The sequence below is a fragment of the Poecile atricapillus genome, chromosome 25 (genome assembly GCF_030490865.1).
Source record: "Poecile atricapillus isolate bPoeAtr1 chromosome 25, bPoeAtr1.hap1, whole genome shotgun sequence".
In the NCBI taxonomy this organism is placed as follows: domain Eukaryota; kingdom Metazoa; phylum Chordata; class Aves; order Passeriformes; family Paridae; genus Poecile; species Poecile atricapillus.
Window position 1 is genome coordinate 7,163,963 of NC_081273.1, and position 25,533 is coordinate 7,189,495.

Genomic DNA, 25,533 nt, shown 5'->3' on the forward strand with positions numbered 1-25,533 from the left:
CTTTGGTGAGGAGGGGCAGCTGTCAATTCCCCCTGCTCCCGTCTTAGCGACTGCACCGCTGCCCTCCCTCCATGCTGCTGCAGCTCTCCCGGGCTTAACTGGGCAGGGTGGGGAAGCCATCTGCCACCCCTGGCATTTGGGACCTCTGAGCCAGCCGAGGAGCAGCCGGGTTCCTCTTCGTCCTCTGGAAGAGAGTAAAGCTAAAATAAAAAACCCGCTGTGATCGGAGCTGCTGCGCCGGGGAAGCGGAAGGAGGGAGACGCGGGCGCCCAGCGCGGCTCGGGGCCCCGCCGCGGCCTCGGGGCTGGCGGAGCGGGGGGGGCCGGGCCGGGAGCGCTCCCGCTGCGATCCGCCCCACGGGGGAGAGGCGGCACCGCCCGGGACCTCAGGGCGGACACCGGCAGGACCCGAACCTCCCATCCCAGCTCCCGGTTGTGGGCTCCGTCACCCGCTTCGGTCAGCCCCGTCCCGACATCGCGGCAGGAGGGGGAGTCGAGTCCAGGCGAGGGAGTGCCCCGTCCCCAGCCTTGTCTCAGCCCCAATCCCGCCATGCTCCGCCACCCCCGAGACCCGCCACCCGGGGCCGGCCGGGGGAGAGGCGGCACCGCTCCGCCGGCGGACACCGGCAGGACTTTGCCCCGCTGCAGACCCCGTCCCGAGCCGCGGCCCCGCCGCAGCGCGCAGGGCTCGGAGCGGAGCCCGCAGGGAGCAGCCCCCGGGCCGGGGCTCGACCAGCGCCGAGCGAGAGTCGCGGGCCAGCGGCACGGGGGGCGGGGCCGCATGAGGAGCGGGCCACGGGGCACATTCATCCGAGCGCGCCGGGGGGTCCCGGGCGGTGCCGCCTCTCCCCCATCAGGCGGATCGACGCGGCATTGAGCCCGGGATCGGTCTCGGCCCGGGATCGGTACCGGGCCCAGGATGGCGGCGGCGGTTCCCGCTGCGGACGCGGAGCCCCCGTGTGGGCCCGGGACCCCGCAGGGCGCCCTCCGGCGGACACGGAGCGCCCGGTGCGAACGCGGCGCCCCCCGGCGGCCTCGGGGACAGCGGCACGAGGGGGGCGGGGCCAGGAGGGGAGGGGTCGGCACAGGTGCGAGGGGCGGGGGCACAGAGTGCGGGGAGGGCGCACGGGGCGCGTGCGCAGCTCGGGACAGCAGAGCGCGTGCGCGGGTCGGGGCCGCCTCAGGTGTGGCGGGGCGGGGCCGGCACAGGTGCGAGGGGCTCCAGAGCGACTGCGCGGGGCGGGACCGAGGGCATTTAAACCCCGGAAGGGCGGCGGCCGCCATTTTCTCCCCAGAGCCGGGAGGAGGTGGCTGCGGCCGCTGCGGTGAGGCGCTTCTCTCTTCTCCGCTTTTATCTCTCTTTTCTGCTTTTATCTCTCCTTTCTCTGCTTCTCTCTCCTCGCCGCTTCTCCCTCCGTCTCCTTCTCTCCCTCTCTGCTCTTGTCCCCCATCTCCCCTCACAGCGCCCGCTGCCTCTCTCCCCTCACCTCCCCGCCCGCCCCCTCCTCCCCAACCTGACCCCCGCCTCTGTTCTCCTCTGTCTCTTCCTCCCGCTCCCTCCCTCACCCGGCCCAACCTGGCTCTGCCCTCCGTTCTCCTTCTGTCGCCGCTCCCTTCCCCTGCTCCTTCTTTCTCCCCTCCGCCGTCCCCTGCCCCACCCGCCCCGGCCTCTCCCTGTGTGCCGTACGCCCCTGTTTGTCCGTGTCCCCCTTCTCCCCTCCTTGGCGGCACTATCGCCCCTCTGTCTCTGCCGCCGCCCCTTCCTTCTCTGTCCCTTGTCCCTTTCTGTCTTCCCCCGCAGCCGCGGGGCTCGGGGCGCCGGATAATAAAGCCCAGAGGGGCCGGAGCCGCGCCCCCGGCGGGAAATCCCCTCACGGGGCCGGAGCCCGCGGTGCGGGTCCCCCCACGCACAACACCGCCCCACACTGCCGGGTGTCCCCACATCACACTGGGGGCTGAGGGGGGCCGGGGGCTGGGAGGGGGGCTTAGGGTGGGCCCCCTCCTCCGGAGGGGTCCTGGGGTGGGTTAGCGAGGGTTGGGGGGCCGGGGGGGGGGGGGGTTTGGGAAGGGCCCCCCTCGTTAGGAGGGGGGTCCCGGGTGGGGGGGTGGGTTAGGGGGGGTTTAGGGTGGGCCCCCTCCTCTGGAGGGGGGTCCTGGGGGGGAGGGTTTGGGAAGGGCCCCCTCGTTAGGAGGGGGGTCCCGGGTGGGGGGTGGGTTAGGGAGGGCCCCCTCCCGGAGGAGGGGGTCCCGGGGAGGGGCGGGGGGCGGGGCCCCCCTCCGGAGGGGGGGGCCCGGGTGGGAGGGGCTGGGGGGGTCCGCCCCCCTAAGCCCCTCCCACCCCGGGCCCTCCCCTCCGGGCGGGCGCTGCCCGGCCCCCTCCTCAGGACCCCCTCCTCCGGACGGGGGGGGGGGGGGGGGGGGGGGGTGGGTGGGGGGGGGAAATAGGTGGGGAGGACTGCTGTTGTTTGACACAAATGTGAGATTACTGTGCAGAGTGACGTGACCCCCTCTGCTGCCCACCCCCCCCCACCCACCCACCCACCCCCCCCCGCGGGCCCCTGTCCGGAGGAGGGGTCCTGAGGAGGGGCCGGGCAGCGCCCCGCCCGGAGGGAGGGCCCGGGGTGGGAGGGGCTTAGGGGGGCGGACCCCCCCAGCCCCTCCCACCCCGGCCCCCCCCTCCGGAGGGGGCCCCGCCCCCCGCCCCTCCCCGGGACCCCCTCCTCCGGAGGGGGCCCTCCCTAACCCACCCCCCCACCCGGGACCCCCCTCCTAACGAGGGGGGCCCTTCCCAAAACCCTCCCCCCCCAGGACCCCCTCCTAACGAGGGGGCCCTTCCCAAACCCCCCCCCCCGGCCCCCCAACCCTCGCTAACCCACCCCAGGACCCCTCCGGAGGAGGGGGTCCACCCTAAGCCCCCCTCCCAGCCCCGGCCCCCCTCAGCCCCCAGTGTGATGTGGGGACACCCGGCAGTGTGGGGGCGGTGTTGTGCGTGGGGGGACCCGCACCGCGGGCTCCGGCCCCGTGAGGGGATTCCCGCCGGGGGCGCCGGCTCCGGCCCTCTGGGCTTTATTATCCGGCGCCCCGAGCCCCGCGGCTGCGGGGGAAGACAGAAAGGGACAAGGGACAGAGAAGGAAGGGGCGGCGGCAGAGACAGAGGGGCGATAGTGCCGCCAAGGAGGGGAGAAGGGGGACACGGATAAACAGGGGCGGAGGGGAAACAGGGAGAGGCCGGGGCGGCCGGGGCAGGGACGGCGGAGGGGAGAAAGAAGGAGCAGGGGAAGGGAGCGGCGACAGAAGGAGAACGGAGGGCAGAGCCAGGTTGGGCCGGTGAGGAGGGAGCGGGAGGAAGAGACAGAGGAGGAACAGAGGCGGGGGTCAGGTTGGGGAGGAGGGGGCGGGCGGGGAGGTGAGGGGAGAGAGGGAGCGGGCGGTGTGAGGGGAGACGGGGCACAAGAGCAGAGAGTGGAGAGAAGGAGACGGGAGAGAGAAACGGAGAGGAGAGAGAAGCAGAAAGGAGCGAAAAGCAGAGGGGAGATAAAAGCAGAGAGGGGACAGAAGCAGAGAAAGGAGAGATAAAAGCAGAATGGATAGATAAAAGCAGAGGAGAGAGAAGCGCCTCACCGCAGCGGCCGCAGCCGCCTCCTCCCGGCTCTGGGGAGAAAATGGCGGCCGCCGCCCTTCCGGGGTTTAAATGCCCTCGGTCCCGCCCCGCGCAGCCGCTCTGGAGCCCCTCGCACCTGTGCCGGCCCCGCCCCGCACACCTGAGGCGGCTCCGACCCGCGCACGCGCTCTGCTGTCACGAGCTGCGCACGCGCCCCGTGCCCCCGCCCCTCGCACCTGTGCCGACCCCTCCCCTCCCTGGCCCCGCCCCCCTCGTGCCGCGGTCCCGGGGCCGGGCGGGGGCGCCGAGTCCGCAACGGGAACCGCCGCCGCCATCGCGGGCCCGGAACCGATCCCGGGCCCGAGACCGATCCCGGGCCCGGAACCGATCCCGGACCCGAGACCGATCCCGGGTCCGAGGCCGCCTCGATCCGCCCGATGGGGGATAGGCGGCACCGCCCGTGATCCCCGGCAGTACCCAGGCGCTCTCGGGCTGTGCCCCGTGGCCCCCCTCCGCATGCGGTCCCGCCCCCCAGGTGCTGAGCAGTGCTGAGGTTCGTGATCGCCCTGTGGGTCCTGAGGCTCTTCCAGAAGATGCTGGATCTGTCCCGAGGATGCTGAGCGCCTTCCAGAAGGTGCTGGATCCGTCCCGAGGGTGCTGAGCGCCTTCCCGAAGGTGCTGGATCCATCCCGAGGGTGCTGAGGCTCTTCCAGAAGGTGCTGGATCCATCCCGAAGGTGCTGAGGCTCTTCCAGAAGGTGCTGGATCTGTCCCGAGGGTGCTGAGCGCCTTCCAGAAGGTGCTGGATCTGTCCCGAGGGTGCTGATCGCCTTCCAGAAGGTGCCGGATCCATCCCGAGGGTGCTGAGCGCCTCTTAGAAGGTGCTGGATCTGTCCCGAGGGTGCTGAGCACCTTCCAGAAGGTGCTGGATCCATCCCGAGGGGTGCTAAGCGCCTTCCAGAAAATGATGGATCCGTCCAGATGGTGCTAAATCTCTTTCAGAAAGTGCTGGATCCATCCCGAGGGTGCTGAGCGCCTTCCTGAAGGTGCTGGATCCATCCCGAGGGTGCTGAGCGCCTTCCAGAAGGTGCCGGATCCATCCCGTGGGAGGTGTGGCTCTTCCAGAAGGTGCTGGATTCGTCCCGAGGGTGCTGAGCGCCTTCCAGAAAATGATGGATCCGTCCAGAGAGTGCTAAATCTCTTCCAGAAGGTGCTGGATTTGTCCCGAGGGTGCTGAGTGCGTTTCAGAAGGTGCTGGATCAGTCCCGAGGGTGCTGAGCGCCTTCCAGAACGTGCTGGATCCATCCCAAGGGTGCTGAGCGCCTTCCAGAAGGTGCTGGATCCATCCCGAGGGTGTTGAGGCTCTTCCAGAAGGTGCTGGATCCATCCCGAGGATCCTGAGCGCCTTTCTGAAGGTGCTGGATCCATCCCGAGGGTGCTGAGCGCCCTCCACAATGTGCTGGATCCATCCCGAGGGTGCTGAGCGCCTTCCAGAAGGTGCAGGATCCATCCCGACGGAGGTGAGCACCTTCCAGAAGGTGCTGGATCTGTCCCGAGGGTGCTGAGGCTCTTCCAGAAGGTGCTGGATGCGTCCCAAGGGAGGTGAGGCTCTTCCAGAAGGTGCTGGATCCGTCCCGAGGGTGCTGAGGCTCTTCCAGAAGGTGCTGGATTTGTCCCGTGGGTGCTGAGCACCTTCCACAAGGTGCTGGATTTGTCCCGAGGGTGCTGAGCGCCCTCCAGAAGGTGCTGGATCCGTCCCGAGGGTGCTGAGCGCCTTCCAGAAGGTGCTGGATCCATCCCGGGGGTGCTGAGGCTCTTCCAGAAGGTGCTGGATTTGTCCCGTGGGTGCTGAGCACCTTCCACAAGGTGCTGGATTTGTCCCGAGGGTGCTGAGCGCCCTCCAGAAGGTGCTGGATCCGTCCCGAGGGTGCTGAGTGCCTTCCAGAAGGTGTTGGATTCGTCCCGATGGAGGTGAGGCTCTTCCAGAAGGTGCTGGATCAGTCCCGAGGGGTGCTGAGCGCATTCCAGAAAGTGCCGGATCCATCCCGAGGGTGCTGAGCGCCTTCCAGAAGGTGCTGGGTCCGTCCCGAGGGTGCTCAGCACCATCCCGAGGGTGCAGGATGAATCCCGAGGTTGCTGAGCAGATAATCCCCATCTACACCCTCGGGACGGATCCAGCACCTTCGGGAAGCCGCTCAGCACCATTGGGACGGATCCAGCACCCTCGGGACAGATCCAGCACCTTCGGGAAGGAGCTCAGCACCATTTGGGAGGCTCTCAGCATCCACAGGACAGATCCAGGACCTTTTGGAAGGTGCTCAACACCTTCTGGGAGGCGCTCAGCACCCTCGGGACGGATCCAGCACCTTGTGGGAGGCGCTCAGCACCCACAGGACGGATCCAGCACCTCAGCCCAAATTCCTGCCGGGATTTCCACCCAAAACCCCCAAATTTCACCCAAAAATCCATCCTGAGAGTCCCAAGGTTCTGGAACCAGTCCGGGGGTTCTAGACAATTCTGCTGGACCCCGCCCGGCGCTGAGGTTCCAGATCACCCAGGACAGTCCAAAACCCCGAGACAATTTCAGCAGCCTTGAGCACCCTCGGGACTCATCCTGCACCCTCGGGATGGTGCTCAGCACCCTCGGGACTCATCCTGCACCTGCGGGATGGTGCTCAGCACCCTCGGGACTCATCCTGCACCTGCGGGATGGTGCTCAGCACCCTCGGGACGGTGCTCAGCACCCTCGGGATGGTGCTGAGCACTTTCGAGATGGTGCTCAGCACCCTCGGGACTCATCCTGCATTCTCAGCACTCATCCTGCATCCTCGGGACTCATCTTGCACCCTCGGGATGGTGCTCAGCACCCTCGGGATGGTGCTCAGCACCCTCGGGACGGTGCTCAGCACCCTCGGGATGGTGTTCAGCACCCTCGGCACTCATCCTGCACCCTCGGCACTCATTTGTCCCAATTGCAGGTTTTTGATCCCGATCGCCTTCCAGCCGATCCCGTTTGGGATTTGCTCTGGCAACCCGCAGGTGGTGGCTGCAAAGGGATGAGGAAGGGAGCCCGTGGGGGATGTTTTGTGCTGCTGCTCCTGCAAGCTGTGAACACCAGATCAATTTTTCCCCACCCTTTGAGTGTGTTCCTGAATCGGTGTTCCTGAATCCACCGTGGTCCAAGGTCAATTATCAGGGAATCAGACTTCAGAGAGCAGAAGTCAAGAGTCAAAGGTCAAAATTCAGAGGTTAAGAGTAAAAGGTCAATGGGAAGTTGCCAGGGAGTTGCAGGGAAGAGGAGTATTTATAAACTTTATCCATATTTCCCTGTAATTCTGGGTGTTTGGATTTCCTTTGTGCTCGTCAGGATAAGCCATAAACGAGCCCCTGAACTCTGCATCGATGTGTCAAACACTTCCACAGAAAGGCACGTCAGCAGTGATTCTAGAGGAAAAATTAGAGGTGATGTCTTATGATCCATGGGGAATTACATTGGGAATTATGAAACTCAAACACATGGAATTGTGGAGGTGGAATTCCATTTTCAGCCTTGGGCACCTGGAGGAGGAGAGGTGTCCTCATCCATAGCAAGGAAAGCCTGGTGCCCCCGTGTGTCAGGTGCAGACAATGAGCTGTCCAGGGAATGAGCAACAAGTTCCTTCTGCCCCTGCCCTCACCCGTAGGATAGCAACAGCACAAACTGAACTGTGAGGATGATGAGGGCTCAGAGCAGCCCCAGGTGTGAGCAGTGAGGTTGATGAGGGGACAGAGCAGCCCCAGGTGTGAGCAGTGAGGTTGATGAGGGGACAGAGCAGCCCCAGGTGTGAGCAGTGAGGTTGATGAGGGGACAGAGCAGCCCCAGGTGTGAGCAGTGAGGTTGATGAGGAGCGGGTGGGTCCTGCCCGGGGCTGTTTTAGGGGGAGGGTTTCGTTCAGTTCACTTGGGCACGGAGCAGCTGGAAGAGAGTCATTTATGGTGGGCTCCACGGGGGTATCTCATGGAACGATACCGGGAGCATCTCATAGGGTCTGGGAGAACAGCTGGATGCACTTGGACATGGAGCATTGTTTAAAGGAGGTGCCCAGGGACAAACCTTTGTGTCGCGAAGCAGCATCGGAGCAAGTAAGGCAGTGCGGGTTTGCAGGGGGGACTTTTCTCCTTTTCCTTTTTGATTTCCTCTTGCCGGGGAGCGACAGAGCTGTGCGGAGGCGAGGTGAGCTCTGCCGGGCCGGCAGGCGGGAGCCGCGGCGCGGAGCTGTGTCCGTCCGGCCGCTCCGCCCGCTCCGGGCGCGGGGCTCGGGCACCGCCGGGGTCCCTTCGGGCCGGTCCCGGTGCCGCTGGGCGGGCCGGGCTGTCCCGGGGCCGGGGCCGCCCCTGCCCGCCGGAGGAGCCGCTTTCCTGCCGGGAGCCCCGGTCCGTCCGGGGGCAGGAGCGCGGGGCCGCCCCCGGGTGCCGAGTGCCGCCGGTGCCGGGGCTCGTGTGGCTCGCCCGGTCCCCCCGCACCTGGAGCGGCGCCAGCCCGGGAGCGAGTCCCAGTGAGGGCCGCTGGGGGACACTTGTGGCTTATCAGCTTCAGAGTGCGCTGGCAAAAGCCGCTGGGAGGAGGGGAGGGGGAAAAGCCCGACCTTCCGGCCTTTTTGTCTGGGGGGCTTTGTCGGTTTCGCTCTTTAGCCGAGCCGCGCCTTTAAATAACGATGTGGCGCCTTCTAGAAACTGTGTCTAATACCTTTTGTACCTTCACGTGAGGGCTTCGAGCTCAGGTTTTTCCATTGCCGAGTTAACTGCAGGTCCAAGCTGGCAGCGTCCCGTGCATCTGGTGTGCATGAATCTGTTTGTGATGTTCATTTCCTCTGGATGCAGAGTTGGGCTTGTTGGGCAGACTGTATTTCTCACACCTCGAGGCTTGTTAACCCTTGTACACGATTTTCTGGAGACGCGGGCTGAGGGAGAACTTTGTCTTGCTGCTGTACTAGGGAATGGAATGCAGGGGGTCCCCGCAATATCCCCGTGGAAGTTGGAATGTCCGAGGAAATGGATGCGACAATTCTCGGGGCTGAACCTGGCTCCCAGCGCTCTGCAGCGTAGGACGCGAGAGAGCAGGGCTGAGGGACAGCGGGGTAGGAGCGGCGAGGTGCTTCGTGCTCTGGGTTTGGTGTCGCTGATGTTTCCAGAGCCAGAGCAGGTTGATTTGGTTCTGGTGCACTGGAACGGGATCCAAACCTTGGAAAGGTTTGAGACCAATTGGGAGGAAATGTTTTAAAATGAATGTGTTTCTTAATAGAAAGCAGGTTTCAGTCCGTTTTTAAATTGATTTTAAAGGAGTTTTTTTTTTTTGTTGTGGAGGAAAGACCAGTAGATTTTAGAAGGGTTTTTATATTTGTTTTAAAAAATTATTTTAGTATTGTTAGTTGAAGTGTTAGGATGAGTTGTGTTTTAGTGTTGAATCTTTTTGAGGGGGTTCAGATTTTTTCTAGGTTAAGATTTTTTTCCCTTGGTTGGTGGAGGTATTGTGATTTTATTGATGATATTGGTGGGAACTTGATGCTGTTTGTTTTTGGCTATTTTATTTTTACGAATTGGATTTTTGCAGTTGGACTGGAAGAATTCACTTTATTTCAAAACATACTACTGTAATGATGTAAAGGTTTCCATATTAACTCCTCAGTGTCTTAGATTTTTTTTCTCATTTAGGTTTTCCAGAATTTATGGATAATTTAGCAATCAAGCAGGGATGGCACCCAGTTCTTGAAAAGATGGCTATGGAAAAACCTGTGTCTAACAACACGTACCTGACAGAGGGCAACAATTTTGCTGTTATTACAGGGCCAAATACAAGTGGCAAAACAACATTTGCATGCATCTCCTGGAGGAGAGGAGTTTCTGGTGGGCTCCCAGTGGCATCTCATGGAGTGACGGTGAGAGCATCTCATAGGGTCTGGGGGAGCACCTGGATGCACTTGAACCCGGAGCACCGCTTAAAGGAGGTGGTGAGGGACAAAGCTTTTTGCCAGGAAGCAGCACCTGAACAGCTGAGCTGGTGTGGATTTGCAGGGGTGATCTTTCTCCTTTTCCCTTTTGATTTCACTTTGGCAGTCCCTCCCCGGTGCCCTCAATCTGTCACAAGAATTCCAAGAAAAAAAAAGGCTGAGCAAACAGTGAAAAGAAGGGGTATAGGTAAGGTGGAGTTCAGGTGTACCCCACCCCAAACCCTAAACAGCAGCCCTGACAGTGCTCCCGTTTCCCTGAGACAGCTGCAGGCAGGAACCCTAAAGCAGCAGAGTGCCAGAACCCCTGGTACTGCAGACAGTACCCCTGGTGCTAGGGTCAGCCAGGAGATAGTGGGGGGACGATCCGTAGGGTTGGGGAAACAGGGGGTTTCCCGCCCTGCCCCACCCTGGGCTCTCGGTCCCTCCGCAGCCGGGGATTGCTCCCACCCCTCCTCGAGGCGGCGGTTGGCAGGGCTTCGTGCCTAGCCTCCGCAAAGAGTTCGGCTCTGTCAGCCTCTGCCCTGTCTCAGGGCCAAACTTAGGTAGGGTAGGGAGCAACTGTGGATTGCCTGGTCCGGGCTAATGGACATCTCTTGGGGCCTATGGATAAGGAGCATCCCCGGTTGCAAGCGTAGGGTTCTAACTAAGTTTGTAGGGTTCAGTGCGGGAGCTTGGCAGTGACACAGAGATGCTGAGGGAGGGCTTCAGAGGTCGAGGGCTGGAGACAAACAGTGAAAATAAAAAGGGTACAGGTTTCGATATAAGGTAGAGTACAGGACTATTCAAACCCTAAACAGCAGCCCTAACAACACTCCCGTTTCCTTGAGGCAGCTGCAGGCAGGAACCCTAAAGCAGCAGAGTGCCAGACCCCTGAGAGCTGCAGGCAGTACCCCTGGTGCTAGGGCCAGCCAGGAAGAGATAGTGGGTGCTAGGGCCTACTGCTGTCATATAAGCTGGGGTTTCCATCCTTGGGGTACCCTGGGTTCCCTGTCCCTCACTGACTGGAGAGTCTTCCTCCCCTCCTTGAGGTGGTGGTAATTTGGCTGTCAGCCAATACTGCTGTGAAGCAAGCCTCTGCCTCCCTGTGGGGTGAAGTGTGCAGCCCATGAACCTGGGCATTCTCTAGAGAAGGTAAGTGCTGGGTTTTCACAGATGTGCCGCTAAGATCCTGCATTGATATTTGGTCTTCTAGATTGTAGCTGACGAGGAGACGACATCCTGGCGATGGCAGGAACTTCCCGGATAGCGCAACGGCCTTCCAGGGCGTCCTCGTGTGGATCCTCCCCGCCGGGCATCCGAGAGCTGAGTCAAAGGCTACAAATTGCAGAGGGGCTGAAAGTGGGGTGCCGGGTTGGGACTTGTGACCTGGGATAATGGAGTCAGCTTTGGGGATGGGGAGGTCCAGGCTGTGGCCCCTTAGGCCACACGGTGGGAGAGCCTCACTTTTGTTCACAGTGCTGAGGTGCACAGGACAGAGCAGTCCCGGGGCGTGTCGTGTCACTTGTCCATCGTGCCTTCTGTGTCTTTTGTGCCTCTCGTGTTGTACGTGCCTCGCCTTATCTCTTCTGGGGGCTTACCAGAAACCCCGGTGTCACTCGTAGCATCTCTGTTCTCTGGGTTCCTCGGCCCGACGCCATCGAAGCTTTGCCTCAGGAGCTCTCGGAGGCCTCAGAATCACATCTCTCTTTTAAAAGCATCTGATCGGATGTCTTTTAGAGGTCTTGTTCCAAGCTGTGTCAACAGCCGTGCGCCGTGAGGATCCATTGTTGCGGCTTAGGTCTTGAAGAAACACAAAGATAGGTAGAGGACTGTGGCCCTAAAATTCTCGGGCATCCGTCTTGGCAGTTGCTGGAGTTCGTCATTCCGTCAGCATCTTCTTCCTCCCGGGTTCTGCGAGCTTCATCAGCTCGCCTTCATTGTCACCCGGCTCATCTCATTCCGCGTTCTCTCGGTCCTTGCGGCCATTCTTGTGGCCCAGAGTTTTGTCTCCCCGTTGCGTCCCCTCGTCTGTTGTCTTGTGTGTCACGGGTGTCTGGGTGTAGTTGTCCCGGAGCTGCTCTGTCCTGCTGCCCAGCCTGGGTGTAGGTGTAAAAGGCCGAGTCCCAGGCCCCTGTAATTTGAAATTTGTGATGTAGGGTGTCGTTGGAGTCTAGCGGGTGTTCCTAGATGGACGCAAGATGTCAGGAGCTGTGAAGTTACCCTGCAGCACTTTGACTTTTGTCTTAGCTTTCTTTCAGATGCACATGGATGAAATCGGTGGCAGAGCGCCCCATCCAGGGTAAGGGGGTTCCCCTGAGAAGGTAAGTCAATGTTTGTCTTTGCAGGGCAACTGGAACCGGTCACTGTGTGACAGGTCTCCTCTTTGTCTTTATTTTTAGGAAGTGAAGCCGGCTAGCAGCGGTCAAGGCGAAGCGGGCAAGGTGAGCATTTACCGGTGGAGGGAAACTGTTGTTGTTGCTGGGCTCTGAGTTTCTGGTGCAAATGCCAAGCGTCCCTTCTTGTTTGCGTGCTTTAGGTGGTCCAGTCACATTTCGCCGAGATCGCCTCCCCAACCAACCGGCCGGCACAGCTGTTTCGCCGCTCCCGTGAGCCCGGCGGAAGCGTTACGGGACCGTGAGACGAAGCCTTTTCCACGTACAGGGGCCGTGTGGGTGGCCTTCAGGAAGGGGCCGAGGGGTTGCCGTGAGTTGGGGATGTCGGGAGGAGGAGCGAGGGTCCCTTTGAGTTTCAGCAATGCCGCATCACTTTGTCTTCTCTTAACTCAGGCGTGCCCTGCGACGACGGCGTCCGGCTCCCGGCGTGGCCGAAGCGTGCGGCCTCAGGATGCAGCTGTTCACAGGAGACCGTGAGTCGCGGAATTGTCGGGTTTTGGCTGATGCCCTGCAAAGATCAGCTGCTGATTTTGTGTTTCATTTATTGTAGCTGACCGAGAGACGGCAGCCTGGCGATGGCAGGAACTTCCCAGATGGCGAGGCGCCCTTCCTTGGCGCTCCACGTGGATCCTCCCCGCCGGGCATCCGAGAGCTAAGTCGAAGGCTGTGAATTGCAGAGGGGCTGAAAGTGGGGTACCGGGTCGGGACTCTGGACCTGGGATTTTTAAGTCAGCTTTGGGGATGGGGAGGTCCAGGCTGTGGCCCCTTAGGCCACGTGAAGGGAGAGCCTCACTTTTGTTCACAGTGCTGAGGTGTGCAGGACAGAGCAGTCCCGGGGCGTGTTGTATCACTTGTCCGTCGTGCCTTCTGTGTCTTTTGTGCCTCTCCTGTTGTATGTGCCTCGCCTTATTTCTTCTGGGGGCTTACCAGAAACCCCGGCGTCGCTCGTACCATCTCCGATCTCTGGGCTCTTCAGCCCGATGCCATCGAAGCTTTGCCTCAGGAGCTCGCAGAGGCCTTGGAATTGCATCTGTTTTGGAAAGCATCCGATCGGATGTCTTTTAGAGGTCTTGTTCCGAGTTGTGTCAACAGCCGTGCGCCGCGAGGATCCATTGTTGCGGCTTAGGTCTTGAAGAAACACAAAGATAGGTAGAGGACTGTGGCCCTAAAATTCTCGGGCATCCATCTTGGCAGTTGCTGGAGTTTGTCATTCCGTCAGCATCTTCTTCCTCCCGGGTTCTGTGAGCTTCATCAGCTCGCCTTCATTCTCACCCGGCTCATCTCGTTCCGCGTTCTCTCGGTCCTTGCGGCCATTCTTGTGGCCCAGAGTTTTGTCTCCCCGTTGTGTCCCCTCGTCTGTTGTCTTATGTGTCACGGGTGTCTGGGTGTAGTTGTCCCGGAGCTGCTCTGTCCTGCTGCCCAGCCTGGGTGTAGGTGTAAAAGGCCAAGTCCCAGGCCCCTGTAATTTGAAATTTGTGATGTAGGGTGTAGTTGGAGTCTAGCGGGTGTGCCTAGATTGACACAAGATGTCAGGAGCTGTGAAGTTACCCTGCAGCACTTTGACTTTTGTCTCAGCTTTCTTTCAGATGCGGACGGATGAAATCGGTGGCAAAGCGCCCCATCCAGGGTAAGGGGGTTCCCCCGAGAAGGTAAGTCAATGTTTGTCTTTGCAGGGCAACTGGAACCGGTCACTGTGTTACAGGTCTCCTCTTTGTCTTTATTTTTAGGAAGTAAAGCCGGCTAGCAGCGGTCAAGGCGAAGCGGGCAAGGTGAGCATTTACCGGTGGAGGGAAACTGTTGTTGTTGCTGGGCTCTGAGTTTCTGGTGCAAATGCCAAGCGTCCCTTCGTGTTTGCGTGCTTTAGGTGGTCCAGTCACAGTTCGCCGAGATCCCCTCCCCAACCAACCGGCCGGCACAGCTGTTTCACCGCTCCCGTGAGCCCTGCGGAAGCGTTATGGAACCGTGTGACGGAGCCTTTTCCACGTAAAGGGGCCGTGTGGGTGGCCTTCAGGAAGGGGCCGAGGGGTTGCCGTGAGTTGGGGATGTCGGGAGGAGGTGCGAGGGTCCCTTTGAGTTTCAGCAATGCCGCATCACTTTGTCTTCTCTTAACTCAGGCGCGCCCTGCGACGACGGCGTCCGGCTCCCGGCGTGGCCGAAGCGTGCGGCCTCAGGACGCGGCCGTTCACAGGAGACCGTGAGTCGCGGAATTGTCGGGTTTTGGCTGATGCCCTGCAAAGATCAGCTGCTGATTTTGTGTTTTATTTATTGTAGCTGACCGAGAGACGGCAGCCTGGCGATGGCAGGAACTTCCCAGATGGCGAGGCGCCCTTCCTTGGCGCTCCACGTGGATCCTCCCTGCCGGGCATCCGAGAGCTAAGTCGAAGGCTATGAATTGCAGAGGGGCTGAAAGTGGGGTGTCAGGTCGGGACTCTGGACCTGGGATTTTTAAGTCAGCTTTGGGGATGGGGAGGTCCAGGCTGTGGCCCCTTAGGCCACGTGAAGGGAGAGCCTCACTTTTGTTCACAGTGCTGAGGTGTGCAGGACAGAGCAGTCCCAGGGCGTGTTGTATCACTTGTCCGTCGTGCCTTCTGTGTCTTTTGTGCCTCTCCTGTTGTATGTGCCTCGCCTTATTTCTTCTGGGGGCTTACCAGAAACCCCGGCGTCGCTCGTACCATCTCCGATCTCTGGGCTCTTCAGCCCGATGCCATCGAAGCTTTGCCTCAGGAGCTCGCAGAGGCCTTGGAATTGCATCTGTTTTGGAAAGCATCCGATCGGATGTCTTTTAGAGGTCTTGTTCCGAGTTGTGTCAACAGCCGTGCGCCGCGAGGATCCATTGTTGCGGCTTAGGTCTTGAAGAAACACAAAGATAGGTAGAGGACTGTGGCCCTAAAATTCTCGGGCATCCGTCTTGGCAGTTGCTGGAGTTCGTCATTCCGTCAGCATCTTCTTCCTCCCGGGTTCTGCGAGCTTCATCAGCTCGCCTTCATTCTCACCCGGCTCATCTCGTTCCGCGTTCTCTCGGTCCTTGCGGCCGTTCTTGTGGCCCAGAGTTTTGTCTCCCCGTTGTGTCCCCTCGTCTGTTGTCTTGTGTGTCACGGGTGTCTGGGTGTAGTTGTCCCGGAGCTGCTCTGTCCTGCTGCCCAGCCTGGCTGCCCAGCCCTGCCCAGTCTGCAGCCAAGTCCCAGGCCCCTGTAATTTGAAATTTGTGATGTAGGGTGTAGTTGGAGTCTAGCGGGTGTGCCTAGATTGACACAAGATGGCAGGAGCTGTGAAGTTACCCTGCAGCACTTTGACTTTTGTCTCAGCTTTCTTTCAGATGCGGATGGATGAAATCGGTGGCAGAGCGCCCCATCCAGGGTAAGGGGGTTCCCCTGAGAAGGTAAGTCAATGTTTGTCTTTGCAGGGCAACTGGAACCGGTCACTGTGTGACAGGTCTCCTCTTTGTCTTTATTTTTAGGAAGTGAAGCCGGCTAGCAGCGGTCAAGGTGAAGTGGGCAAGGTGAGCATTTACCGGTGGAGGGAAACTGTTGTTGTTGCTGGGCTCTGAGTTTCTGGTGCAAATGCCAAGCGTCCCTTCGTGTTTGCGTGCTTTAGGTGGTCCAGTCACAGTTCGCCGAGATCCCCTCCCCAACCAACCGGCCGGCACAGCTGTTTCACCGCTCCCGTGAGCCCTGCGGAAGCGTTATGGAATTGTGTGACGGAGCCTTTTCCACGTAAAGGGGCCGTGTGGGTGGCCTTCAGGAACGGGCCGAGGGGTTGCCGTGAGTTGGGGATGTCGGGAGGAGGAGCGAGGGTCCCTTTGAGTTTCAGCAATGCCGCATCGCTTTGTCTTCTCTTAACTCAGGCGCGCCCTGCGACGACGGCGTCCGGCTCCCGGCGTGGCCGAAGCGTGCGGCCTCAGGATGCGGCCGTTCACAGGAGACCGTGAGTCGCGGAATTTTCGGGTTTTGGCTGATGCCCTGCAAAGATCAGCTGCTGATTTTGTGTTTTATTTATTGTAGCTGACCGAGAGACGGCAGCCTGGCGATGGCAGGAACTTCCTAGATGGCGAGGCGCCCTTCCTTGGTGCTCCATGTGGATCCACCCTGCCGGGCATCCGAGAGCTAAGTCGAAGGCTATGAATTGCAGAGGGGCTGAAAGTGGGTTCCGGGTCGGGACTCTGGACCTGGGATTTTTAAGTCAGCTTTGGGGATGGGGAGGTCTAGGCTGTGGCCCCTTAGGCCACGTGAAGGGAGAGCCTCACTTTTGTTCACAGTGCTGAGGTGCGCAGGACAGAGCAGTCCCGGGGCGTGTTGTATCACTTGTCCGTCGTGCCTTCTGTGTCTTTTGTGCCTCTCCTGTTGTATGTGCCTCGCCTTATTTCTTCTGGGGGCTTACCAGAAACCCCGGCGTCGCTCGTACCATCTCCGATCTCTGGGCTCTTCAGCCCGATGCCATCGAAGCTTTGCCTCAGGAGCTCGCAGAGGCCTTGGAATTGCATCTGTTTTGGAAAGCATCCGATCGGATGTCTTTTAGAGGTCTTGTTCCGAGCTGTGTCAACAGCCGTGCGCCGCGAGGATCCATTGTTGCGGCTTAGGTCTTGAAGAAACACAAAGATAGGTAGAGGACTGTGGCCCTAAAATTCTCGGGCATCCGTCTTGGCAGTTGCTGGAGTTCGTCATTCCGTCAGCATCTTCTTCCTCCCGGGTTCTGCGAGCTTCATCAGCTCGCCTTCATTCTCACCCGGCTCATCTCGTTCCGCGTTCTCTCGGTCCTTGCGGCCGTTCTTGTGGCCCAGAGTTTTGTCTCCCCGTTGTGTCCCCTCGTCTGTTGTCTTATGTGTCACGGGTGTCTGGGTGTAGTTGTCCCGGAGCTGCTCTGTCCTGCTGCCCAGCCTGGGTGTAGGTGTAAAAGGCCAAGTCCCAGGCCCCTGTAATTTGAAATTTGTGATGTAGGGTGTAGTTGGAGTCTAGCGGGTGTGCCTAGATTGACACAAGATGTCAGGAGCTGTGAAGTTACCCTGCAGCACTTTGACTTTTGTCTCAGCTTTCTTTCAGATGCGGACGGATGAAATCGGTGGCAAAGCGCCCCATCCAGGGTAAGGGGGTTCCCCCGAGAAGGTAAGTCAATGTTTGTCTTTGCAGGGCAACTGGAACCGGTCACTGTGTGACAGGTCTCCTCTTTGTCTTTATTTTTAGGAAGTGAAGCCGGCTAGCAGCGGTCAAGGCGAAGCGGGCAAGGTGAGCATTTACCGGTGGAGGGAAACTGTTGTTGTTGCTGGGCTCTGAGTTTCTGGTGCAAATGCCAAGCGTCCCTTCGTGTTTGCGTGCTTTAGGTGGTCCAGTCACAGTTCGCCGAGATCCCCTCCCCAACCAACCGGCCGGCACAGCTGTTTCACCGCTCCCGTGAGCCCTGCGGAAGCGTTATGGAATTGTGTGACGGAGCCTTTTCCACGTAAAGGGGCCGTGTGGGTGGCCTTCAGGAAGGGGCCGAGGGGTTGCCGTGAGTTGGGGATGTCGGGAGGAGGTGCGAGGGTCCCTTTGAGTTTCAGCAATGCCGCATCGCTTTGTCTTCTCTTAACTCAGGCGCGCCCTGCGACGACGGCGTCCGGCTCCCGGCGTGGCCGAAGCGTGCGGCCTCAGGACGTGGCCGTTCACAGGAGACCGTGAGTCGCGGAATTGTCGGGTTTTGGCTGATGCCCTGCAAAGATCAGCTGCTGATTTTGTGTTTTATTTATTGTAGCTGACCGAGAGACGGCAGCCTGGCGATGGCAGGAACTTCCCAGATGGCGAGGCGCCCTTCCTTGGCGCTCCACGTGGATCCTCCCTGCCGGGCATCCGAGAGCTAAGTCGAAGGCTATGAATTGCAGAGGGGCTGAAAGTGGGGTGTCAGGTCGGGACTCTGGACCTGGGATTTTTAAGTCAGCTTTGGGGATGGGGAGGTCCAGGCTGTGGCCCCTTAGGCCACGTGAAGGGAGAGCCTCACTTTTGTTCACAGTGCTGAGGTGTGCAGGACAGAGCAGTCCCAGGGCGTGTTGTATCACTTGTCCGTCGTGCCTTCTGTGTCTTTTGTGCCTCTCCTGTTGTATGTGCCTCGCCTTATTTCTTCTGGGGGCTTACCAGAAACCCCGGCGTCGCTCGTACCATCTCCGATCTCTGGGCTCTTCAGCCCGATGCCATCGAAGCTTTGCCTCAGGAGCTCGCAGAGGCCTTGGAATTGCATCTGTTTTGGAAAGCATCCGATCGGATGTCTTTTAGAGGTCTTGTTCCGAGTTGTGTCAACAGCCGTGCGCCGCGAGGATCCATTGTTGCGGCTTAGGTCTTGAAGAAACACAAAGATAGGTAGAGGACTGTGGCCCTAAAATTCTCGGGCATCCGTCTTGGCAGTTGCTGGAGTTCGTCATTCCGTCAGCATCTTCTTCCTCCCGGGTTCTGCGAGCTTCATCAGCTCGCCTTCATTCTCACCCGGCTCATCTCGTTCCGCGTTCTCTCGGTCCTTGCGGCCGTTCTTGTGGCCCAGAGTTTTGTCTCCCCGTTGTGTCCCCTCGTCTGTTGTCTTGTGTGTCACGGGTGTCTGGGTGTAGTTGTCCCGGAGCTGCTCTGTCCTGCTGCCCAGCCTGGCTGCCCAGCCCTGCCCAGTCTGCAGCCAAGTCCCAGGCCCCTGTAATTTGAAATTTGTGATGTAGGGTGTAGTTGGAGTCTAGCGGGTGTGCCTAGATTGACACAAGATGGCAGGAGCTGTGAAGTTACCCTGCAGCACTTTGACTTTTGTCTCAGCTTTCTTTCAGATGCGGATGGATGAAATCGGTGGCAGAGCGCCCCATCCAGGGTAAGGGGGTTCCCCTGAGAAGGTAAGTCAATGTTTGTCTTTGCAGGGCAACTGGAACCGGTCACTGTGTGACAGGTCTCCTCTTTGTCTTTATTTTTAGGAAGTGAAGCCGGCTAGCAGCGGTCAAGGTGAAGTGGGCAAGGTGAGCATTTACCGGTGGAGGGAAACTGTTGTTGTTGCTGGGCTCTGAGTTTCTGGTGCAAATGCCAAGCGTCCCTTCGTGTTTGCGTGCTTTAGGTGGTCCAGTCACAGTTCGCCGAGATCCCCTCCCCAACCAACCGGCCGGCACAGCTGTTTCACCGCTCCCGTGAGCCCTGCGGAAGCGTTATGGAATTGTGTGACGGAGCCTTTTCCACGTAAAGGGGCCGTGTGGGTGGCCTTCAGGAACGGGCCGAGGGGTTGCCGTGAGTTGGGGATGTCGGGAGGAGGAGCGAGGGTCCCTTTGAGTTTCAGCAATGCCGCATCGCTTTGTCTTCTCTTAACTCAGGCGCGCCCTGCGACGACGGCGTCCGGCTCCCGGCGTGGCCGAAGCGTGCGGCCTCAGGATGCGGCCGTTCACAGGAGACCGTGAGTCGCGGAATTTTCGGGTTTTGGCTGATGCCCTGCAAAGATCAGCTGCTGATTTTGTGTTTTATTTATTGTAGCTGACCGAGAGACGGCAGCCTGGCGATGGCAGGAACTTCCTAGATGGCGAGGCGCCCTTCCTTGGTGCTCCATGTGGATCCACCCTGCCGGGCATCCGAGAGCTAAGTCGAAGGCTATGAATTGCAGAGGGGCTGAAAGTGGGTTCCGGGTCGGGACTCTGGACCTGGGATTTTTAAGTCAGCTTTGGGGATGGGGAGGTCTAGGCTGTGGCCCCTTAGGCCACGTGAAGGGAGAGCCTCACTTTTGTTCACAGTGCTGAGGTGCGCAGGACAGAGCAGTCCCGGGGCGTGTTGTATCACTTGTCCGTCGTGCCTTCTGTGTCTTTTGTGCCTCTCCTGTTGTATGTGCCTCGCCTTATTTCTTCTGGGGGCTTACCAGAAACCCCGGCGTCGCTCGTACCATCTCCGATCTCTGGGCTCTTCAGCCCGATGCCATCGAAGCTTTGCCTCAGGAGCTCGCAGAGGCCTTGGAATTGCATCTGTTTTGGAAAGCATCCGATCGGATGTCTTTTAGAGGTCTTGTTCCGAGCTGTGTCAACAGCCGTGCGCCGCGAGGATCCATTGTTGCGGCTTAGGTCTTGAAGAAACACAAAGATAGGTAGAGGACTGTGGCCCTAAAATTCTCGGGCATCCGTCTTGGCAGTTGCTGGAGTTCGTCATTCCGTCAGCATCTTCTTCCTCCCGGGTTCTGCGAGCTTCATCAGCTCGCCTTCATTCTCACCCGGCTCATCTCGTTCCGCGTTCTCTCGGTCCTTGCGGCCGTTCTTGTGGCCCAGAGTTTTGTCTCCCCGTTGTGTCCCCTCGTCTGTTGTCTTATGTGTCACGGGTGTCTGGGTGTAGTTGTCCCGGAGCTGCTCTGTCCTGCTGCCCAGCCTGGCTGCCCAGCCCTGCCCAGTCTGCAGCCAAGTCCCAGGCCCCTGTAATTTGAAATTTGTGATGTAGGGTGTAGTTGGAGTCTAGCGGGTGTGCCTAGATTGACACAAGATGGCAGGAGCTGTGAAGTTACCCTGCAGCACTTTGACTTTTGTCTCAGCTTTCTTTCAGATGCGGATGGATGAAATCGGTGGCAGAGCGCCCCATCCAGGGTAAGGGGGTTCCCCTGAGAAGGTAAGTCAATGTTTGTCTTTGCAGGGCAACTGGAACCGGTCACTGTGTGACAGGTCTCCTCTTTGTCTTTATTTTTAGGAAGTGAAGCCGGCTAGCAGCGGTCAAGGTGAAGTGGGCAAGGTGAGCATTTACCGGTGGAGGGAAACTGTTGTTGTTGCTGGGCTCTGAGTTTCTGGTGCAAATGCCAAGCGTCCCTTCGTGTTTGCGTGCTTTAGGTGGTCCAGTCACAGTTCGCCGAGATCCCCTCCCCAACCAACCGGCCGGCACAGCTGTTTCACCGCTCCCGTGAGCCCTGCGGAAGCGTTATGGAATTGTGTGACGGAGCCTTTTCCACGTAAAGGGGCCGTGTGGGTGGCCTTCAGGAACGGGCCGAGGGGTTGCCGTGAGTTGGGGATGTCGGGAGGAGGAGCGAGGGTCCCTTTGAGTTTCAGCAATGCCGCATCGCTTTGTCTTCTCTTAACTCAGGCGCGCCCTGCGACGACGGCGTCCGGCTCCCGGCGTGGCCGAAGCGTGCGGCCTCAGGATGCGGCCGTTCACAGGAGACCGTGAGTCGCGGAATTTTCGGGTTTTGGCTGATGCCCTGCAAAGATCAGCTGCTGATTTTGTGTTTTATTTATTGTAGCTGACCGAGAGACGGCAGCCTGGCGATGGCAGGAACTTCCTAGATGGCGAGGCGCCCTTCCTTGGTGCTCCATGTGGATCCACCCTGCCGGGCATCCGAGAGCTAAGTCGAAGGCTATGAATTGCAGAGGGGCTGAAAGTGGGTTCCGGGTCGGGACTCTGGACCTGGGATTTTTAAGTCAGCTTTGGGGATGGGGAGGTCTAGGCTGTGGCCCCTTAGGCCACGTGAAGGGAGAGCCTCACTTTTGTTCACAGTGCTGAGGTGCGCAGGACAGAGCAGTCCCGGGGCGTGTTGTATCACTTGTCCGTCGTGCCTTCTGTGTCTTTTGTGCCTCTCCTGTTGTATGTGCCTCGCCTTATTTCTTCTGGGGGCTTACCAGAAACCCCGGCGTCGCTCGTACCATCTCCGATCTCTGGGCTCTTCAGCCCGATGCCATCGAAGCTTTGCCTCAGGAGCTCGCAGAGGCCTTGGAATTGCATCTGTTTTGGAAAGCATCCGATCGGATGTCTTTTAGAGGTCTTGTTCCGAGCTGTGTCAACAGCCGTGCGCCGCGAGGATCCATTGTTGCGGCTTAGGTCTTGAAGAAACACAAAGATAGGTAGAGGACTGTGGCCCTAAAATTCTCGGGCATCCGTCTTGGCAGTTGCTGGAGTTCGTCATTCCGTCAGCATCTTCTTCCTCCCGGGTTCTGCGAGCTTCATCAGCTCGCCTTCATTCTCACCCGGCTCATCTCGTTCCGCGTTCTCTCGGTCCTTGCGGCCGTTCTTGTGGCCCAGAGTTTTGTCTCCCCGTTGTGTCCCCTCGTCTGTTGTCTTATGTGTCACGGGTGTCTGGGTGTAGTTGTCCCGGAGCTGCTCTGTCCTGCTGCCCAGCCTGGGTGTAGGTGTAAAAGGCCAAGTCCCAGGCCCCTGTAATTTGAAATTTGTGATGTAGGGTGTAGTTGGAGTCTAGCGGGTGTGCCTAGATTGACACAAGATGTCAGGAGCTGTGAAGTTACCCTGCAGCACTTTGACTTTTGTCTCAGCTTTCTTTCAGATGCGGACGGATGAAATCGGTGGCAAAGCGCCCCATCCAGGGTAAGGGGGTTCCCCCGAGAAGGTAAGTCAATGTTTGTCTTTGCAGGGCAACTGGAACCGGTCACTGTGTGACAGGTCTCCTCTTTGTCTTTATTTTTAGGAAGTGAAGCCGGCTAGCAGCGGTCAAGGCGAAGCGGGCAAGGTGAGCATTTACCGGTGGAGGGAAACTGTTGTTGTTGCTGGGCTCTGAGTTTCTGGTGCAAATGCCAAGCGTCCCTTCGTGTTTGCGTGCTTTAGGTGGTCCAGTCACAGTTCGCCGAGATCCCCTCCCCAACCAACCGGCCGGCACAGCTGTTTCACCGCTCCCGTGAGCCCTGCGGAAGCGTTATGGAATTGTGTGACGGAGCCTTTTCCACGTAAAGGGGCCGTGTGGGTGGCCTTCAGGAAGGGGCCGAGGGGTTGCCGTGAGTTGGGGATGTCGGGAGGAGGTGCGAGGGTCCCTTTGAGTTTCAGCAATGCCGCATCGCTTTGTCTTCTCTTAACTCAGGCGCGCCCTGCGACGACGGCGTCCGGCTCCCGGCGTGGCCGAAGCGTGCGGCCTCAGGACGTGGCCGTTCACAGGAGACCGTGAGTCGCGGAATTGTCGGGTTTTGGCTGATGCCCTGCAAAGATCAGCTGCTGATTTTGTGTTTTATTTATTGTAGCTGACCGAGAGACGGCAGCCTGGCGATGGCAGGAACTTCCTAGATGGCGAGGCGCCCTTCCTTGGCGCTCCACGTGGATCCTCCCTGCCGGGCATCCGAGAGCTAAGTCGAAGGCTATGAATTGCAGAGGGGCTGAAAGTGGGGTGTCGGGTCGGGACTCTGGACCTGGGATTTTTAAGTCAGCTTTGGGGATGGGGAGGTCTAGGCTGTGGCCCCTTAGGCCACGTGAAGGGAGAGCCTCACTTTTGTTCACAGTGCTGAGGTGTGCAGGACAGAGCAGTCCCGGGGCGTGTTGTATCACTTGTCCGTCGTGCCTTCTGTGTCTTTTGTGCCTCTCCTGTTGTATGTGCCTCGCCTTATTTCTTCTGGGGGCTTACCAGAAACCCCGGCGTCGCTCGTACCATCTCCGATCTCTGGGCTCTTCAGCCCGATGCCATCGAAGCTTTGCCTCAGGAGCTCGCAGAGGCCTTGGAATTGCATCTGTTTTGGAAAGCATCCGATCGGATGTCTTTTAGAGGTCTTGTTCCGAGCTGTGTCAACAGCCGTGCGCCGCGAGGATCCATTGTTGCGGCTTAGGTCTTGAAGAAACACAAAGATAGGTAGAGGACTGTGGCCCTAAAATTCTCGGGCATCCGTCTTGGCAGTTGCTGGAGTTCGTCATTCCGTCAGCATCTTCTTCCTCCTGGGTTCTGCGAGCTTCATCAGCTCGCCTTCATTCTCACCCGGCTCATCTCGTTCCGCGTTCTCTCGGTCCTTGCGGCCGTTCTTGTGGCCCAGAGTTTTGTCTCCCCGTTGTGTCCCCTCGTCTGTTGTCTTGTGTGTCACGGGTGTCTGGGTGTAGTTGTCCCGGAGCTGCTCTGTCCTGCTGCCCAGCCTGGCTGCCCAGCCCTGCCCAGCCTGCAGCCAAGTCCCAGGCCCCTGTAATTTGAAATTTGTGATGTAGGGTGTAGTTGGAGTCTAGCGGGTGTGCCTAGATTGACACAAGATGTCAGGAGCTGTGAAGTTACCCTGCAGCACTTTGACTTTTGTCTCAGCTTTCTTTCAGATGCGGACGGATGAAATCGGTGGCAGAGCGCCCCATCCAGGGTAAGGGGGTTCCCCCGAGAAGGTAAGTCAATGTTTGTCTTTGCAGGGCAACTGGAACCGGTCACTGTGTTACAGGTCTCCTCTTTGTCTTTATTTTTAGGAAGTGAAGCCGGCTAGCAGCGGTCAAGGCGAAGCGGGCAAGGTGAGCATTTACCGGTGGAGGGAAACTGTTGTTGTTGCTGGGCTCTGAGTTTCTGGTGCAAATGCCAAGCGTCCCTTCGTGTTTGCGTGCTTTAGGTGGTCCAGTCACAGTTCGCCGAGATCCCCTCCCCAACCAACCGGCCGGCACAGCTGTTTCACCGCTCCCGTGAGCCCTGCGGAAGCGTTATGGAACCGTGTGACGGAGCCTTTTCCACGTAAAGGGGCCGTGTGGGTGGCCTTCAGGAACGGGCCGAGGGGTTGCCGTGAGTTGGGGATGTCGGGAGGAGGAGCGAGGGTCCCTTTGAGTTTCAGCAATGCCGCATCACTTTGTCTTCTCTTAACTCAGGCGCGCCCTGCGACGACGGCGTCCGGCTCCCGGCGTGGCCGAAGCGTGCGGCCTCAGGACGCGGCCGTTCACAGGAGACCGTGAGTCGCGGAATTTTCGGGTTTTGGCTGATGCCCTGCAAAGATCAGCCGCTGATTTTGTGTTTTATTTATTGTAGCTGACCGAGAGACGGCAGCCTGGCGATGGCAGGAACTTCCCAGATGGCGAGGCGCCCTTCCTTGGCGCTCCACGTGGATCCTCCCCGCCGGGCATCCGAGAGCTGAGTCGGAGGCTGCGAATTGCAGAGGGGCTGAAAGTGGGGTGCCGGGTCAGGACTCTGGATCTGGCATTTTCAAGTCAGCTTTGGGGATGGGGAGGTCCAGGCTGTGGCCCCTTAGGCCACGTGAAGGGAGAGCCTCACTTTTGTTCACAGTGCTGAGGTGCGCAGGACAGAGCAGTCCCGGGGCGTGTTGTATCACTTGTCCGTCGTGCCTTCTGTGTCTTTTGTGCCTCTCCTGTTGTATGTGCCTCGCCTTATTTCTTCTGGGGGCTTACCAGAAACTCCGGCGTCGCTCGTACCATCTCCGATCTCTGGGCTCTTCAGCCCGATGCCATCGAAGCTTTGCCTCAGGAGCTCGCAGAGGCCTTGGAATTGCATCTGTTTTGGAAAGCATCCGATCGGATGTCTTTTAGAGGTCTTGTTCCGAGCTGTGTCAACAGCCGTGCGCCGCGAGGATCCATTGTTGCGGCTTAGGTCTTGAAGAAACACAAAGATAGGTAGAGGACTGTGGCCCTAAAATTCTCGGGCATCCGTCTTGGCAGTTGCTGGAGTTCGTCATTCCGTCAGCATCTTCTTCCTCCCGGGTTCTGCGAGCTTCATCAACTCGCCTTCATTCTCACCCGGCTCATCTCATTCCGCGTTCTCTCGGTCCTTGCGGCTATTCTTGTGGCCCAGAGCTGTGTCTCCCTGTTGTGTCCCTTCGTCTGTTGTCTTGTGTGTCACGGGTGTCTGGGTGTAGTTGTCCCGGAGCTGCTCTGTCCTGCTGCCCAGCCTGGGTGTAGGTGTAAAAGGCCAAGTCCCAGGCCCCTGTAATTTGAAATTTGTGATGTAGGGTGTAGTTGG

General features: G+C 59.2%; 1 protein-coding gene and 2 long non-coding RNA genes across 3 annotated transcripts; all 3 read left to right on the plus strand.

Annotated features, from left to right (window-relative positions):
* The first annotated feature begins 918 nt into the window (after positions 1 to 918).
* LOC131588210 (uncharacterized) lies at positions 919 to 4,048 on the plus strand. Its single transcript, XM_058856856.1, has 3 exons — positions 919 to 1,324; positions 1,801 to 1,890; positions 3,459 to 4,048. The coding sequence occupies exons 1-3, from the start codon at positions 919 to 921 to the stop codon at positions 4,046 to 4,048; spliced, it is 1,086 nt and encodes a 361-aa protein (XP_058712839.1).
* Positions 4,049 to 13,694: 9,646 nt separating this feature from the next.
* LOC131588285 (uncharacterized) lies at positions 13,695 to 14,746 on the plus strand. The gene is made up of 4 exons (XR_009279550.1): positions 13,695 to 13,727; positions 13,823 to 13,989; positions 14,073 to 14,152; positions 14,230 to 14,746. It is a non-coding gene; the product is annotated as an uncharacterized LOC131588285 (long non-coding RNA).
* A 9,303-nt stretch (positions 14,747 to 24,049) lies between these two features.
* Positions 24,050 to 24,725, plus strand: LOC131588279 (uncharacterized). The gene is made up of 4 exons (XR_009279546.1): positions 24,050 to 24,086; positions 24,182 to 24,348; positions 24,432 to 24,511; positions 24,589 to 24,725. It is a non-coding gene; the product is annotated as an uncharacterized LOC131588279 (long non-coding RNA).
* Positions 24,726 to 25,533: the final 808 nt, after the last annotated feature.

What these genes read in the sequence shown, in the direction of transcription:
- LOC131588210 (XM_058856856.1), top strand. Translation starts at nt 919, where the DNA reads ATGGCGGCGGCGGTTCCCGCTGCGGACGCGGAGCCCCCGTGTGGGCCC. An exon ending in AGGTGGCTGCGGCCGCTGCG is followed by an intron (nt 1,325 to 1,800) that starts GTGAGGCGCTTC and finishes CTTCCCCCGCAG; the next exon opens with CCGCGGGGCTCGGGGCGCCG. An exon ending in TCACGGGGCCGGAGCCCGCG is followed by an intron (nt 1,891 to 3,458) that starts GTGCGGGTCCCC and finishes GCACAAGAGCAG; the next exon opens with AGAGTGGAGAGAAGGAGACG.